This window comes from Bombina bombina, unplaced genomic scaffold, assembly GCF_027579735.1.
Source record: "Bombina bombina isolate aBomBom1 unplaced genomic scaffold, aBomBom1.pri scaffold_504, whole genome shotgun sequence".
Lineage (NCBI taxonomy): Eukaryota > Metazoa > Chordata > Amphibia > Anura > Bombinatoridae > Bombina > Bombina bombina.
In genome coordinates this window covers 208255-228438 of record NW_026511258.1, presented here as the reverse complement: position 1 = coordinate 228438, position 20184 = coordinate 208255, and the positions used below count along the sequence as shown (strand labels likewise).

The 20184-nt window shown below is 39.6% G+C and overlaps 1 protein-coding gene across 3 annotated transcripts in view; it reads left to right on the top strand.

Annotated features, from left to right (window-relative positions):
- RELB (RELB proto-oncogene, NF-kB subunit) overlaps nt 1–20184 on the top strand; it is a 223108-nt gene that overhangs the window by 28861 nt on the left and 174063 nt on the right. Inside the window, exon 2 of one of the 3 annotated variants that reach the window (XM_053696512.1) lies at nt 6402–6437. The exons of the other annotated variants lie outside the window; for them this stretch is intronic. Coding sequence (XP_053552487.1) covers nt 6402–6437 — 36 coding nt within the window. The remainder of the gene's footprint in view (nt 1–6401; nt 6438–20184) is intronic. 3 annotated transcript variants of the gene reach the window in all.

The following is a 20184-nucleotide window of genomic DNA, read 5'->3' as shown; positions in this document are numbered from 1 at the left end:
TAGTTATAGATCATTACTGTACTCCTGCTGTGATCAGATACAGACCAGTGACAGCTAATGACACTAGTTATAGATCATTACTGTACCCCTGCTGTGATCAGGTACAGACCAGTGACAGCTAATGACACTAGTTATAGATCATTACTGTACTCCTGCTGTGATCAGGTACAGACCAGTGACAGCTAATGACACTAGTTATAGATCATTACTGTACTCCTGCTGTGATCAGGTACAGACCAGTGACAGCTAATGACACTAGTTATAGATCATTACTGTACTCCTGCTGTGATCAGGTACAGACCAGTGACAGCTAATGACACTAGTTATAGATCATTACTGTACTCTTGCTGTGATCAGGTACAGACCAGTGACAGCTAATGACACTAGTTATAGATCATTACTGTACCCCTGCTGTGATCAGATACAGACCAGTGACAGCTAATGACACTAGTTATAGATCACTACTGTACTCCTGCTGTGATCAGGTACAGACCAGTGACAGCTAATGACACTAGTTATAGATCATTACTGTACTCCTGCTGTGATCAGGTACAGACCAGTGACAGCTAATGACACTAGTTATAGATCACTACTGTACTCCTGCTGTGATCAGGTACAGACCAGTGACAGCTAATGACACTAGTTATAGATCACTACTGTACTCTTGCTGTGATCAGGTACAGACCAGTGACAGCTAATGACGCTAGTTATAGATCATTACTTTACCCCTGCTGTGATCAGGTACAGACCAGTGACAGCTAATGACGCTAGTTATAGATCACTACTGTACTCCTGCTGTGATCAGATACAGACCAATGACAGCTAATGACGCTAGTTATAGATCATTACTGTACCCCTGCTGTAATCAGGTACAGACCAATGACAGCTAATGACGCTAGTTATAGATCATTACTGTACTCCTGCTGTGATCAGGTACAGACCAGTGACAGCTAATGACACTAGTTATAGATCATTACTGTACTCCTGCTGTGATCAGGTACAGACCAGTGACAGCTAATGACACTAGTTATAGATCATTACTGTACTCCTGCTGTGATCAGGTACAGACCAGTGACAGCTAATGACGCTAGTTATAGATCATTACTGTACTCCTGCTGTGATCAGGTACAGACCAGTGACAGCTAATGACGCTAGTTATAGATCATTACTGTACCCCTGCTGTGATCAGATACAGACCAGTGACAGATAATGACACTAGTTATAGATCAATACTGTACTCCTGCTGTGATCATGTACAGACCAGTGACAGCTAATGACACTAGTTATAGATCATTACTGTACTCCTGCTGTGATCAGGTACAGACCAGTGACAGCTAATGACACTAGTTATAGATCATTACTGTACTCCTGCTGTGATCAGATAGACCAGTGACAGCTAATGACACTAGTTATAGATCATTACTGTACTCCTGCTGTGATCAGATAGACCAGTGACAGCTAATGACACTAGTTATAGATCATTACTGTACACCTGCTGTGATCAGATACAGACCAGTGACAGCTAATGACACTAGTTATAGATCACTACTGTACTCCTGCTGTAATCAGATAGACCAGTAAAAGCTAATGACACTAGTTATAGATCATTACTGTACCCCTGCTGTGATCAGGTACAGACCAGTGACAGCTAATGACGCTAGTTATAGATCATTACTGTACCCCTGCTGTAATCAGGTACAGACCAGTGACAGCTAATGACATTAGTTATAGATCATTACTGTACCCCTGCTGTGATCAGGTACAGACCAGTGACAGCTAATGACACTAGTTATAGATCACTACTGTACCCCTGCTGTGATCAGGTACAGACCAGTGACAGCTAATGACGCTAGTTATAGATCACTACTGTACTCTTGCTGTGATCAGGTACAGACCAGTGACAGCTAATGACATTAGTTATAGATCATTACTGTACTCCTGCTGTGATCAGGTACAGACCAGTGACAACTAATGACACTAGTTATAGATCATTACTGTACTCCTGCTGTGATCAGATACAGACCAGTGACATCTAATGACACTAGTTATAGATCACTACTGTACTCCTGCTGTGATCAGGTACAGACCAGTGACAACTAATGACACTAGTTATAGATCACTACTGTACTCCTGCTGTGATCAGGTACAGACCAGTGACAGCTAATGACACTAGTTATAGATCATTACTGTACTCCTGCTGTAATCAGGTACAGACCAGTGACAGCTAATGACACTAGTTATAGATCACTACTGTACTCCTGCTGTGATCAGATACAGACCAGTGACAGCTAATGACACTAGTTATAGATCATTACTGTACTCCTGCTGTGATCAGATACAGACCAGTGACAGCTAATGACACTAGTTATAGATCATTACTGTACTCCTGCTGTGATCAGATAGACCAGTGACAGCTAATGACACTAGTTATAGATCATTACTGTACACCTGCTGTGATCAGGTACAGACCAGTGACAGCTAATGACACTAGTTATAGATCACTACTGTACTCCTGCTGTGATCAGGTACAGACCAGTGACAGCTAATGATGACACTAGTTATAGATCACTACTGTACTCCTGCTGTGATCAGGTACAGACCAGTGACAGCTAATGACACTAGTTATAGATCATTACTGTACTCCTGCTGTGATCAGGTACAGACCAGTGACAGCTAATGACACTAGTTATAGATCACTACTGTACTCCTGCTGTGATCAGGTACAGACCAGTGACAGCTAGTGACACTAGTTATAGATCATTATTGTACTCCTGCTGTGATCAGGTACAGACCAGTGACAGCTAATGACACTAGTTATAGATCATTACTGTACTCCTGCTGTGATCAGGTACAGACCAGTGACAGCTAATGACACTAGTTATAGATCATTACTGTACTCTTGCTGTGATCAGGTACAGACCAGTGACAGCTAATGACACTAGTTATAGATCATTACTGTACTCCTGCTGTGATCAGGTACAGACCAGTGACAGCTAATGACGCTAGTTATAGATCATTACTGTACTCCTGCTGTGATCAGGTACAGACCAGTGACAGCTAATGACACTAGTTATAGATCAATACTGTACTCCTGCTGTGATCATGTACAGACCAGTGACAGCTAATGACACTAGTTATAGATCATTACTGTACTCCTGCTGTGATCAGGTACAGACCAGTGACAGCTAATGACACTAGTTATAGATCATTACTGTACTCCTGCTGTGATCAGATACAGACCAGTGACAGCTAATGACACTAGTTATAGATCATTACTGTACCCCTGCTGTGATCAGATACAGACCAGTGACAGCTAATGACACTAGTTATAGATCATTACTGTACTCCTGCTGTGATCAGATACAGACCAGTGACAGCTAATGACACTAGTTATAGATCATTACTATACTCCTGCTGTGATCAGATACAGACCAGTGACAGCTAATGACACTAGTTATAGATCACTACTATACTCCTGCTGTGATCAGGTACAGACCAGTGACATCTAATGATGACACTAGTTATAGATCATTACTGTACTCCTGCTGTGATCAGGTACAGACCAGTGACAGCTAATGACACTAGTTATAGATCATTACTGTACACCTGCTGTGATCAGATACAGACCAGTGACAGCTAATGACACTAGTTATAGATCATTACTGTACCCCTGCTGTGATCAGGTACAGACCAGTGACAGCTAATGACACTAGTTATAGATCATTACTGTACTCCTGCTGTGATCAGGTACAGACCAGTGACAGCTAATGACACTAGTTATAGATCATTACTGTACTCTTGCTGTGATCAGGTACAGACCAGTGACAGCTAATGACACTAGTTATAGATCATTACTGTACCCCTGCTGTGATCAGGTACAGACCAGTGACAGCTAATGACACTAGTTATAGATCATTACTGTACTCCTGCTGTGATCAGATACAGACCAGTGACAGCTAATGACACTAGTTATAGATCATTACTGTACTCCTGCTGTGATCAGGTACAGACCAGTGACAGCTAATGACACTAGTTATAGATCACTACTGTACTCCTGCTGTGATAAGATACAGACCAGTGACAGCTAATGACACTAGTTATAGATCATTACTGTACTCCTGCTGTGATCAGGTACAGACCAGTGACAGCTAATGACACTAGTTATAGATCATTACTGTACTCCTGCTGTGATCAGATACAGACCAGTGACAGCTAATGACACTAGTTATAGATCACTACTGTACCCCTGCTGTAATCAGATAGACCAGTGACAGCTAATGACACTAGTTATAGATCATTACTGTACTCCTGCTGTGATCAGGTACAGACCAGTGACAGCTAATGACACTAGTTATAGATCACTACTGTACTCTTGCTGTGATCAGGTACAGACCAGTGACAGCTAATGACGCTAGTTATAGATCATTACTGTACTCCTGCTGTGATCAGGTACAGACCAGTGACAGCTAATGACACTAGTTATAGATCATTACTGTACCCCTGCTGTGATCAGACCAGTGACAGCTAATGACACTAGTTATAGATCACTACTGTACCCCTGCTGTGATCAGGTACAGACCAGTGACAGCTAATGACACTAGTTATAGATCATTACTGTACTCTTGCTGTGATCAGGTACAGACCAGTGACAGATAATGACACTAGTTATAGATCACTACTGTACCCCTGCTGTGATCAGGTACAGACCAGTGACAGCTAATGACACTAGTTATAGATCATTACTGTACTCCTGCTGTGATCAGGTACAGACCAGTGACAGCTAATGACACTAGTTATAGATCATTACTGTACTCCTGCTGTGATCAGGTACAGACCAGTGACAGCTAATGACACTAGTTATAGATCATTACTGTACACCTGCTGTGATCAGGTACAGACCAGTGACAGTTAATGACGCTAGTTATAGATCATTACTGTACTCCTGCTGTGATCAGGTACAGACCAGTGACAGCTAATGACACTAGTTATAGATCACTACTGTACCCCTGCTGTGATAAGGTACAGACCAGTGACAGCTAATGACACTAGTTATAGATTATTACTGTACTCCTGCTGTGATCAGGTACAGACCAGTGACAGCTAATGACACTAGTTATAGATCATTACTGTACTCCTGCTGTGATCAGGTACAGACCAGTGACAGCTAATGACACTAGTTATAGATCATTACTGTACCCCTGCTGTGATCAGGTACAGACCAGTGACAGCTAATGACACTAGTTATAGATCATTACTGTACTCCTGCTGTGATCAGGTACAGACCAGTGACAGCTAATGACACTAGTTATAGATCATTACTGTACTCCTGCTGTGATCAGGTACAGACCAGTGACAGCTAATGACACTAGTTATAGATCATTACTGTACTCCTGCTGTGATCAGGCACAGACCAGTGACAGCTAATGACACTAGTTATAGATCATTACTGTACTCCTGCTGTGATCAGATACAGACCAGTGACAGCTAATGACACTAGTTATAGATCATTACTGTACTCCTGCTGTGATCAGGTACAGACCAGTGACAGCTAATGACACTAGTTATAGATCATTACTGTACCCCTGCTGTAATCAGGTACAGACCAGTGACAGCTAATGACACTAGTTATAGATCATTACTGTACTCCTGCTGTGATCAGGTACAGACCAGTGACAGCTAATGACACTAGTTATAGATCACTACTGTACTCCTGCTGTGATCAGGTACAGACCAGTGACAGCTAATGACACTAGTTATAGATCATTACTGTACTCCTGCTGTGATCAGGTACAGACCAGTGACAGCTAATGACACTAGTTATAGATCACTACTGTACTCCTGCTGTGATCAGGTACAGACCAGTGACAGCTAATGACACTAGTTATAGATCATTACTGTACCCCTGCTGTGATCAGGTACAGACCAGTGACAGCTAATGACGCTAGTTATAGATCATTACTGTACTCTTGCTGTGATCAGATACAGACCAGTGACAGCTAATGACACTAGTTATAGATCATTACTGTACTCCTGCTGTGATCAGGTACAGACCAGTGACAGCTAATGACACTAGTTATAGATCATTACTGTTTATGTGTCACAGCTAATGTTTAGGGCCACAACTACACAACAACATCTATTAATGTCTCCCTTCCACAGTTTATGGAAGCTCCTCTGCCCCTATTAATTTTTAACACTCACTGTACCCACCTACCTACTGTACCCACTTACATATCCTCTAATTTACTGGATGAGGGATGACTTGAGAGCATGAATTGTAGATTTGATAAAAAATAGGATTTTGTTGTGTTTACTGCAAGTGTTTATTTTCTGTCCTAGTCACCTCAGTGTATATTATATGATTATATATACTATTTATATATTACGTGTTTATTTTCTAGACCCTCATGTTTTACCCAAACAGCTGACAACATTAGGTAGGTAAATTTACAAAATGAGTTCATATGTTACAATAAAGCAATAAATCCTCATAAATCTCGTTTAACCCCCTATGTGACTCAGTGTGACGTGTATTATATACCTATGTAGACCCTTAGGCACCTCACAAGTTCCTACAGACTGAGGAGGTCCTGCCATGAACCTTCTGCAGAGGGTGGGGAACCATTGTATAAATATTATCTGTTTGAGCTAGGGACACTGTTTTATAGTATCTATGTGTGACGGACTCCAGATACCCCGACTGGGTATCTCCGCCAAACGATCCTTCTTCACCCTGGAACCTGTAGCTGTATATCTGGAAAGTGATTATAGCAAGAAGCCCACCCTAATAACCAGACGAGACCAGTATTAAGGTGAAACAGGAACCAACTTTATTGGGACAAACACACAGTTTATATACAAATTGCCATCTGATTAGAGCCTTATCTGATCAAGAGATCACTGCCCCTCCAGACAGGCTGGCACCTTCATAGGGCCATAGGAGTACAGAAATCCTCACAATAGCTAAGTCATAGTTTCGGGGTGATCCCAAGGGAGCAGTGGCTGTTCCAGGGTACCATTGGATGTCACAGTCCAAAAAGCGTCATGATCCGTGGCTGGGGCAGCAGCCGAGCAAAGGGTACTCGGGACCAGCATGAGGTAGAAAGGTGTCCAAGCCCCAGGTTCCCGAGTGAGCTCCCTCTTAGCAATCACCCCAATCCCATGCCCATCAAAGGTATGACAGCAGGGTGCCAGGAATCAGACTGAGACGAGAAGTGCAAAAATAATCACACCTTTATTAATAGCAAAAAATAATAAAAAGTCCACAAGTCAAATAACAAGCCAGGAGTTAAAACTAGAGCTGGTAGTCAGACAAGCCGAGTCAGGAGCCAAAGCGAGTAGTCAGACGAGCTGGAATCAGGAACAAGGAGAAGAGCAGAGTCAGGAACAAGCCAGGGATCAGGAACCAGGAGGGACGTCAGACAGCCAGGTAATACACAGGAGCTCTCACAAACAGGTCTGAGACAACGCAAGGGCAAAGCATACTGAACAAAGGCCCTTTAAATAATAAGTGATGACATCACAATTCTGAGACTGCATCCTGTCTCACATGGATGATGTAAACCAGTCTGGCCATAAAAGGAAGTACAGGAAGTGAGCAGCATCTCCCAAAATGCACCAAAGTCAGCAAGAGAGGTGAGTAAAATGGCTTCCAGCAGCACATGGCAAACAAGTCAGGAAAAAACCCTGACAGTACCCTCCCCTCAACGACCCCTCCCCCGCGGGAGGACAAAAGGCTTATTGGGGAAACGGGCATGGAAGGCACGGAGGAGGGCGGGAGCATGAACATCAGAGGAGGGAACCCATGAACGCTCCTCTGGACCGTAGCCCCTCCAATGAACCAAATACTGTACGCGGCCCCTGAACATACGAGAGTCAATAATGCTGCTGACCTCATACTCCTCATGGTTGTCAACAAAGATAGGACGGGGACGAGGCAACACAGTGGTAAACCGATTACAAACCAATGGTTTCAAGAGGGAGACATGAAAAACATTGGAAATGTGCATTGCAGGAGGAAGGTCAAGAGCATAGGCCACAGGATTGACCCGTCGGAGTATTCGAAAAGGACCAACATAACAGGGAGCCAGTTTATTGGAAGGCACACGAAGGTTCAAGTTGCGGGAGGACAGCCAAACTCTCTCACCAACCTGGTAGGAAGGTGCAGGCAGACGCCTACGATCAGCCTGGAACTTTTGGCGCTGCATAGAACGATGAAGGCAATCCTGAATCTGCACCCACGTGGAACGGAGTTGCCGGAGATGCTCCTCCAAAGCCGGAATACCCTGAGACATGAATGAATCGGGCAACAAGGATGGTTGAAACCCATAATTCGCCATGAACGGGTATAACTTGGAGGAAGCATTAATAGCATTATTACGAGAAAAACCCTGCCCAAGGTAACAGTTCAGACCAATTATTGTGGTGATCTGAGAGATAGCAACGGAGGAACTGTTCCAGAGCTTGATTAGACCGTTCCGCAGCCCCATTGGATTGAGAGTGATATGCCGAGGAGAAGGAGAGCTGGATCCCCATTTGAGCACAAATGGAACACCAAAATTTAGAGACAAACTTGCTACCCCAGTCCAACACTATCTCCTTGGGTAACCCATGTAAACGGAAGACCTCACGGGCAAAAATTGAAGCAAGCTCCTGAGCGGTAGGCAACTTCTTCAAGGGAATGCAATGTGACATTTTAGAAAAACGGTCAACCACCATAAGGATAACAGTATTGCCATTGGAAACAGGGAGCTTGACAATGAAGTCCATGGAAAGATGTGTCCAAGGACGCTCACCATTAGCAATAGGTTGAAGAAGACCCACAGGAAGACGTCGAGGAGTCTTATTCTGTGCACAAACTGAGCAGGAGGCAACATACGCAGCAACATCAGAACGAAGACCTGGCCACCAGAATTGTCGAGTGACAGACCAAATCATTTGGTTCTTGCTTGGGTGACCTGCGGCTTTAGGATAGTGCTAAGTGTGCAAAAGTTTAGTTCGAAGATTCTCAGGAACAAAACACTTACCACTAGGTTTCTCGGGAGGTGAATTGGTTTGTGCAGCCAGGATCTCCTCCCCCAAGGGAGAAGTCAAATTAGTATGTATGGTAGCCAAAATATGGTCAGGGGGTATAACTGGAGTAGGTACAGAGGTGAAAATTGTCGAGAGAGGGCATCAGCCCTAACATTCTTACTACCAGGCAGGTAGGAGACCACATAATTAAACCGAGACAAAAATAGTGCTCATCTGGCCTGTCGGGGCGACAAACGTTTTGCTTCAGATAGATAGGTTAAATTCTTGTGGTCAGTAAGAATGAGCACTGGCACGCTAGTACCCTCGAGAAGATGCCTCCATTCCTTGAGTGCCAAAATTATGGCCAGTAATTCCCTGTCGCCAATTTCATAATTGCACTCCGCTGGAGACAATTTCTTAGAGAAGAAACCACACGGATGCAAGGAACCGTCAGGTGTAGGACATTGAGACAAGAGTGCACCTACTCCAGTCTCAGACGCATCGACCTCAAGAACGAAAGGCAGGACAGGGTTAGGATGAGCCAGAACTGGAGCAGCAGCAAAGGCAGTCTTAAGACTATCAAAGGCCTTAATGGCAGTAGGTGACCAATGGAGTGGATCATTCTCTTTACGGGTCATGTCTGTGATAGGTTTGACCAAGGAAGAAAAGTTTTTAATAAACTTTCTATAGTAATTGGCGAACCCCAAAAAACGTTGAATAGACCGAAGACCAACTGGGCGAGGCCACTGCAGAACTGCAGACAACTTGTCAGGATCCATGGAGAACCCTGCAACGGAGATAACATAACCTAGGAAGGTTACTTGAGTCTGATGGAACTCACATTTCTCAAGTTTACAAAACAGGCCGTTCTCACGTAGTCTCTGAAGAACCCGTGTAACATCAGAACGATGAGCCTCAAGTGTGGGTGAGTGTATGAGGATGTCGTCTAAGTACACCACAACACACTGTTGCAACATATCTCGTAGGACATCATTAATAAATTCCTGGAAAACAGCAGGAGCATTACATAGGCCAAAGGGCATTACAAGATACTCATAATGCCCGCTGCTGGTGTTAAATGCTGTTTTCCATTCATGGCCCTCCTTGATCCTAACGAGATTGTACGCTCCTCTCAAATCAAGCTTAGTAAAGACCGTAGCTCCCTTGAGGCGGTCAAAGAGTTCCGTAATGAGCGGAATAGGGTAAGCATTCTTAATGGTAAGACGATTAAGACCCCTATAATCGATGCATGGTCTTAACTCGCCACCCTTTTTCTTCATAAAGAAGAAGCCAGCCCCTGCAGGAGAGCAGGATTTGCGGATGATCCCCCGCGACAGAGCATTGGAAACATACTCCTCCATAGCACAATTCTCTGCAACAGACAGAGGGTAAACCCGGCCCAGAGGAGGAATGGCTCCGGGTTGCAGGTCTATGGCACAATCGTAAGACCGGTGAGGAGGCAATGTACCGGCACGCACCTTGTCAAAAATGTCTAGGAACTCTTGGTACTCCTCTGGCAATTGAGAAGTGCACAAGACTTTAACTGGTTTCTGAAGACAAGTGGAAATACATTGCGGAGACCACGACAAAATTTCGGACCTGCGCCAGTCGAGACTTGGATTGTGCTTTTGGAGCCAGGGATAACCCAGAACAACCGGAAAATGCAGAGAGTTTATCACCTGGAACTGGAGGGTTTCAAAATGGAGAGCCCCAACAGCCATGGACAACTGAGCGGTTTCATGAGTAACGAGTGCGGGCTGAAGGGGCCTGCCATCAATGGCTTCAATAGCAAGTGGAACGGACCGAGGCAAAACAGGAATGGAGTGCTTCGATACAAAAGCACTGTCAATGAAATAGCCCGCAGCACCAGAGTCAACAAGAGCCTGGTGACTATGGAGGAGTCCACCCAGGAAAGGACAACCGTGACCAAAGGTTTCTCGTTTAGCGGTTCTGGGGACAAGGATAAACCACCTAAGGTCCCCGACAGGACCTTAGGTGTGAGCGTTTCCCGGCCGTGTAGGACAAGTCTTCAAAAGGTGGCCCTGTAACCCACAATAGAGGCAGAGCCCCTCCCTCCTCCTAAAGGCCCTCTCCGCCGCGGAGAGATGTGTGAATCCCAACTGCATCGGCTCAGCAGTACCTGGTGACTCGGGACCAGGAGGCATGGGAGGAGAGGGAGGCATGGGTGGGAACGAACACGTAGGAGACAACGGTACAGGAGGCTTCCGCAAGCGCTCCTTGAAAGAAGGCCTCTCACTTAGTCTGATGTCAATTAGGATCAAAAAGACACCAATGCCTCGAGATCTTCTGGTAAATCTCTGGCAGCAACTTTGTCTTTAATCGCATCAGAGAGCCCATGAAAGAAGGCGGCAACAAGGGCTTTATTGTTCCAGCCTACCTCTGCTGCAAGCGTACGGAACTCAATGGCATACTGAGCAACAGATCTTGTACCTTGCTGAATGGACATGAGTCGTTTAGCAGCAGAGGAGGAGCGAGCTGGAACATCAAATACCCTTCGAAAGGAGGCCACAAATTCAGGGTAATTTGAAATCACAGGTTTATTAGTCTCCCACAAGGGATTAGCCCAGGCAAGAGCTGTGTCAGAGAGTAACGAGATGAGAAATCCCACCTTAGCTCTGTCAGAGGGAAACGCTTGAGGTAACATCTCAAAGTAAATGCCCACCTGGTTCAAAAACCCTCTGCACTGATTAGGATCACCTCCATATCGCTGAGGTAGAGGTGCAGAACCGGACAAGCTCCTGGTAGGACTAGGTGCATCAGTGGAAACAGGAGCAGCCATAACTTGCGGGACACTTTGGTCCAAATGTGCAGTGCGAGTCAGCAGAGTTTGCAGGGCTAGTGCAAATTGATCCAAGCGGTGATCCTGTTCATCCATCCTGGAAATTATGGCAGGTAAAGGTGGATTATTAGCACCATCAGGATTCATGGCCCTTGCGTAATGTCAGGGTGCCAGGAATCAGACTGAGACGAGAAGTGCAAAAATAATCACACCTTTATTAATAGCAAAAAATAATAAAAAATCCACAAGTCAAATAACAAGCCAGGAGTCAAAACTAGAGCTGGTCGTCAGACAAGCCGAGTCAGGAGCCAAAGCTAGTAGTCAGAAGAGCCGGAATCAGGAACAAGGAGAAGAGCAGAGTCAGGAACAAGCCAGGGATCAGGAACCAGGAGGGACGTCAGGCAGCCAGGTAATACACAGGAGCTCTCACAAACAGGTCTGAGACAACGCAAAGGCAAAGCATACTGAACAGAGGCCCTTTAAATAATAAGTGATGACATCACAATTCTGAGACTGCATCCTGTCTCACATGGATGATGTAAACCAGTCTGGCCATAAAAGGAAGTACAGGAAGTGAGCAGCATCTCCCAAAATGCACCAAAGTCAGCAAGAGAGGTGAGTAAAATGGCTGCCAGCAGCACATGGCAAACAAGTCAGGAAAAAACCCTGACAATGACAAGTCCCCAGCGGAGTTCTGGGGCAAAGAGCTTCTGGAGCGACCTTGGTTAAAGTTCAGTGGGATCTCTAGCGGGCCCAGCCGGCGAGTAGTTCCACAGATTCCAGCTGGGTCATGGCAAGTCAGAAAGGGCCAAGCGGGGTAGCAGTCAGCTCTTTCAGGGCAATGTCCAATCATTGTAACAAACAAAAGGGGAACTGGTGGGAAACACAATAATCCAAATAGGAGAGGGGGTGGCCTTGGCAGCCTGGTATCTGTGACCTATGAATTTAGAACAACACGTGCAATAGAACTGCTCAAATATATATTACCATCATGCACTAGGCTCTCTGCTCAGTACAAACCCTTGTACCCCTCTTACGACTAGATTACGAATGTAGTGTAAGAGATTATGGGTTTATTGCGAGGGTTTGCGCTCGTCTGGCTTACCACTCATAGGAACCCAATCGTAATTTATTCTAGAATGATTACCGTGACTTCAGAGCTTTGATTAACTGTTTTGCAAAACATAAAAGTCTCACAAAAAACATTAAAAATACATTACACAGTACAGTTACACACATATTAACACTATCTAATAAATATACATTACACAGTACAGTTACACACATAATAACACTATCTAATAAATATACATTACATAGTACAGTTACACACATAATAACACTAACTAATAAATATACATTACACAGTACAGTTACACACATAATAACACCATCTAATAAATATACATTACACAGTACAGTTACACACATAATAACACTATCTAATAAATATACATTACACAGTACAGTTACACACATAATAACACTATCTAATAAATATACATTACACAGTACAGTTACACATATAATAACACTATCTAATAAATATACATTACACAGTACAGTTACACTTATAATAACACTATCTAATAAATATACATTACATAGTACAGTTACACACTTAATAACACTATCTAATACATATTTATTACACAGTACAGTTACACACATAATAACACTATCTAATAAATATACAATACATAGTACAGTTACACTCATAATAACACTATCTAATAAATATACATTACACAGTACAGTTACACACATAATAACAATATCTAATAAATATACATTACATAGTACAGTTACACACATAATAACACTATCTAATAAATATACATTACACAGTACAGTTACACACATAATAACACTGTCTAATAAATATACATTACACAGTACAGTTACACACATAATAACACTGTCTAATAAATATACATTACACAGTACAGTTACACAGATAACACTATCTAATAACAATACATTACACAGTACAGTTACACACATAATAACACTGTCTAATAAATATACATTACACAGTACAGTTACACACATAATAACACTATCTAATAACAATACATTACATAGTACAGTTACACTCATAACAACATCTAATAAATATACATTACACAGTACAGTTACACATATAATAACACTATCTAATAACAATACATTACACAGTACAGTTACACACATAATAACACTAACTAATAAATATACATTGCACAGTACAGTTACACACATAATAACACTATCTAATAAATATACATTACACAGTACAGTTACACACATAATAACACTGTCTAATAAATATACATTACACAGTACAGTTACACACATATTAACACTATCTAATAAATATACATTACACAATACAGTTACACACATAATAACACTATCTAATAACAATACATTACATAGTACAGTTACACTTATAATAACACTAACTAATAAATATACATTGCACAGTACAGTTACACACATATTAACACTATCTAATAAATATACATTACACAATACAGTTACACACATAATAACACTATCTAATAAATATACATTACACAGTACAGTTAAACTCATAATAACAACATCAAATAAATATACATTACACAGTAGTTACACACATAATAACACTATCTAATAAATATACATTACACAGTACAGTTACACAGATAATAACACTGTCTAATAAATATACATTACATAGTACAGTTACACACATAATAACACTATCTAATAAATATACATTACACAGTACAGTTACACACATAATAACACTATCTAATAAAAATACATTACACAGTACAGTTACACTCATAATAACACCATCTAATAAATATACATTACACAGTACAGTTACACAGATAATAACACTGTCTAATAAATATACATTACACAGTACAGTTACACAGATAATAACACTGTCTAATAAATATACATTACACAGTACAGTTACACACATAATAACACTATCTAATAAATATACATTACACAGTACAGTTACACACATAATAACACTATCTAATAAATATACATTACACAGTACAGTTACACACATAATAACACTATCTAATAACAATACAATACACAATACAGTTACACACATAATAACACTATCTAATAACAATACATTACATAGTACAGTTACACACATAATAACACTATCTAATAACAATACATTACATAGTACAGTTACACTCATAATAACACTGTCTAATAAATATACATTACACAGTACAGTTACACTCATAATAACACTGTCTAATAAATATACACTACACAGTACAGTTACACTCATAATAACACTATCTAATAAAAATACATTACACAGTACAGTTACACTTATAATAACACTATCTAATAAATATACATTAAACAGTACAGTTACACACATAATAACACTATCTAATAAAAATACATTACACAGTACAGTTACACACATAATAACATCAACTAATAACAATATATTACACAGTACAGTTACACACATAATAACACCATCTAATAAATATACATTACACAGTACAGTTACACACATAATAACACTATCTAATAACAACACATTACACAGTACAGTTACATTCATAATAACACTATCTAATAAATATACATTACACAGTACAGTTACACTCATAATAACACTGTCTAATAAAAATATATTACACAGTAAAGTTACACTCATAATAACACTATCTAATAACAATACATTACACAGTACAGTTAAACACATAATAACACTATCTAATAACAATACATTACACAGTACAGTTACACTTATAATAACACTATCTAATAAACATACATTACACAGTACAGTTACTCATAATAACCCTGTCTAATAAATATACATTACACAGTACAGTTACACACATAATTACACTATCTAATAACAATAAATTACGCAGTACAGTTACACACATAATAACACTATCTAATAAATATACATCACAACACAGTACAGTTACACTCATAATAACACTATCTAATAACAATACATTACACAGTACAGTTACACACATAATAAAACAATCTAATAAATATACATTACACAGTACAGTTACACTCATAATAACACTATCTAATAGCAATACATTACACAGTACAGTTACATTCATAATAACACTATCTAATAAATATACATTACACAGTACAGTTACACACATAATAACACTATCTAATAACAATACATTACACAGTACAGTTACATTCATAATACATATACATGTAATACATATACATTACACTGTACAGTTACACACATAATAACACTATCTAATAAACATACATTACACAGTACAGTTACACTCAAAATAACCCTGTGTAATAAATATACATTACACAGTACAGTTACACACATAATTACACTATCTAATAACAATACATTACACAGTACAGTTACACTCAAAATAACCCTGTGTAATAAATATACATTACACAGTACAGTTACACACATAATTACACTATCTAATAACAATACATTACACAGTACAGTTACACACATAATAACACTAATAAATATACCTTACACAGTACAGTTACACTTATAATAACACTATCTAATAAACATACATTACATAGTACAGTTACACACATAATAACACTATCTAATAACAATACATTACACAGTACAGTTACACACATAATAACACTATCTAATAACAATACATTACATAGTACAGTTACACACATAATAACACTATCTAATAAATATACCTTACACAGTACAGTTACACTTATAATAACACTATCTAATAAACATACATTACATAGTACAGTTACACACATAATAACACTATCTAATAAACATACATTACATAGTACAGTTACACACATAATAACACTATCTAATAAACATACATTACATAGTACAGTTACACACATAATAACACTATCTAATAACAATACATTACACAGTACAGTTACACTTATAATAACACCATCTAATAAATATACATTACACAGTACAGTTACACACATAATAACACTATCTAATAAATATACATTACACAGTACAGTTACACACATACTAACACTATCTAATAAATATACATTACATAGTACAGTTACACACATAATAACACCATCTAATAAATATACATTGCATAGTACAGTTACACACATAACAACACCATCTAATAAATATACATTACACAGTACAGTTACACACATAATAACACAGTCTAATAAATATACATTACACAGTACAGTTACACACATAATAACACTATCTAATAAATATACCTTACACAGTACAGTTACACTAATAATAACACTATCTAATAAATATACATTACACAGTACAGTTACACACATAATAACACTATCTAATAAATATACATTACACAATACAGTTACACACATAATAACACTGTCTAATAAATATACATTACATAGTACAGTTACACACATAATAACACTATCTAATAACAATACATTACATAGTACAGTTACACACATAATAACACTATCTAATAAATATACATTACACAGTACAGTTACACACATAATAACACTAACTAATAAATATACATTACACAGTACAGTTACACTCAAAATAACCCTGTCTACTAAATATACATTACACAGTACAGTTACACTTATAATAACACTATCTAATAAATATACATTACACAGTACAGTTACACACATAATAACACTATCTAATAAATATACATTACATAGTACAGTTACACTCATAATAACACTGTCTAATAAATATACATTACATAGTACAGTTACACACATAATAACACTATCTAATAACATTACATTACACAGTACAGTTACACACATAATAACACTATCTAATACAAATACATTGCACAGTACAGTTACACACATAATAACACTGTCTAATAAATATACATTACATAGTACAGTTACACACATAATAACACTATCTAATAAATATACATTACACAATACAGTTACACACATAATAACACTATCTAATAAATATACATTACATAGTACAGTTACAGTCATAATAACACTATCTAATAAATATACATTACACAGTACAGTTACACTAATAATAACACTATCTAATAAATATACATTGCACAGTACAGTTACACTAATAATATCACTATCTAATAAATATACATTACTGTAAGGATAATTTCCTTCTGTAATAATTCCTGTATATTTTATTAGGAATTTGTGATACCAGCTGTAGATCTATAATTTAGTTTGTACCATGAAGCAATCTTCTATTGAAAATGAGATAACAATAGATAACTTGCTCACTGGAATTGATGAGTGGTTAGAATTAATTATAACTTATCTGGAGTTATAATTAAAAGGTGAAGATAAATTGCTAACATGAATAAGCAATTACAATTGTGTAGGCACAGTTCAAATATTCATATTCACAGATATAGTTGAATTAAGTGAGGTGAGATGAGATAGCATGAGTTGGAGATACAAACATTAATACAGAATTAAGCAGTGTTGCTGTATCAAGCTTGTGCTGCTGAAACCGGAAGCAAGCTCACATTAGCTTGGGCTGCACTGAGCAGCGTAACTAGAGTCTTGTAACAAAGTTACTAGCGTAGATACAAGCTTGCCTTGTGCTCAGCTGAGCGGGGAAGAGTGGGAGTAACTGACCGGGAGCGGTGATTGACAGATGACGTCACACGCTGATCGAGTAGCGGAGATTCCGAGAAAGCTTGTTAAAACAAGTATGCGGTAAGTTGTAAACCTCCGGTTTTGTAGGTTGAAGCTGGATATGAATATAGCAATCTGGGAGGCATAAGAACCTTGTTGGAAAGGCAGGAATTTGGCTGTGAAGTAGAGAATCCGGAATGAATGAAATGACTCCGGATTAGAGATAAACAGCAAGTGCTGCTGGGGAGTTGTAATCCAAATAAATGAAACTGCCAAACTTGAGAGAGATATTTGTAAGTCCTGTATCAAATGTACTTAGGAGTTGAGGAGCTCAGAGTTGCTTCTTCATTAGTGCTAGAAACAATAATACTAAGCACTAGGAACAGGGCGTAGCTAAGTTTTATAGGCAGGAATAGGTATGACACATCAGTGGGAGGTAACAGGTAGATTCCTGACATCATCCCCCCCCAAAGAGAGATGAAGGAAGTCAAGGAGCCGGACGATCTGGATGGTGACGATGGAAAAGCGACACTTTTTCAGGAGCATGATCGTTTGAAGAAGGTTCCCAAGAGTCGTCATCAGGAGGATAACCCTTCCAGCTAATGAGATACTGGAGTCGTCCGTTATGGACTCTGGAGTCCCTAATGGCTGCCACTTCAAACTCATCAGATGAAGGCAAGGATGAATCAGGTGGTAGAATAGTTCCTGGAGATCTCATCTCTTTATAAGGTTTAATCAGAGATATATGAAAGGTTGGATGAATTTTGATAGTAGATGGAAGTTCCAATGTAACTGCATTTGGGTTGACGATCCGTTGTATCTGAAACGGTCCAATGAACAAGCCTCCCAACTTTTTACTAGGGATCTTGAGTTTCAGATTCCTGGTTGATAACCAAACGTAGTCTCCAACCTTGTATGGTGGAGCCGGTCTTCTTCTTAGATTGTAGTAATGAGTTTGTTTCTCTTGGGCGGTAGAAATGTTATTTTTCAACATCTCAAAATTTTTTCGAAGGTTAGAAGCGAAGTCGTTTGCAGTGGGACAAACAGATGAAACAGATCCAGTACTTCCAAATGTTGGATAGGAAGTTGGGTGAAAGCCATAGTTGGCAAAAAAAGGTGAACATCTTGTGGATGAGTTTTGTGAATTATTGAATGCGAATTCTGCCATAGAAAGATAAGACATCCAATCCTCCTGTTGATATGAACAGAAACAACGGAGATATTGTTCTAGCCATTGATTCGTTCTCTCCACTTGTCCGTTTGTTTGTGGATGGAATGATGTGGAAAACCGATGGTCGATTTGTAATAAGTTTGTTAAAGATTTCCAGAAACGGGAGGTAAATTGTGTTCCCCTGTCTGAAGTTAGGATTTTAGGGAATCCATGAAGACGATCCACATTATCAAGGAATAGTTTGGCGGTCTCTGCTGCAGTTGGTAACTTATTGAAAGGTATGAAGTGTGCCATTTTAGTGAAGAGGTCAATTACGACCAAGATCGTGTTCATACCCAAAGATCTAGGAAGTTCCACGATAAAATCCTTGGAGACGTGAGTCCAGGGATGAGATGGAATGGGTAGAGGCATTAGAAAGCCTACTGGTGATGACTTGGTACTTTTAGATGTTGCACAAATCTTACAAGTGGAGACGTGTTGTTTGACAGATTTGAACATGGAGGGCCACCAATAAGATCGTGATATCATTTCCAGGGTTCTTCTTTCACCTGGATGTCCAGCAAGAGGGGCATCATGATGTAGATCCAGTATTAGA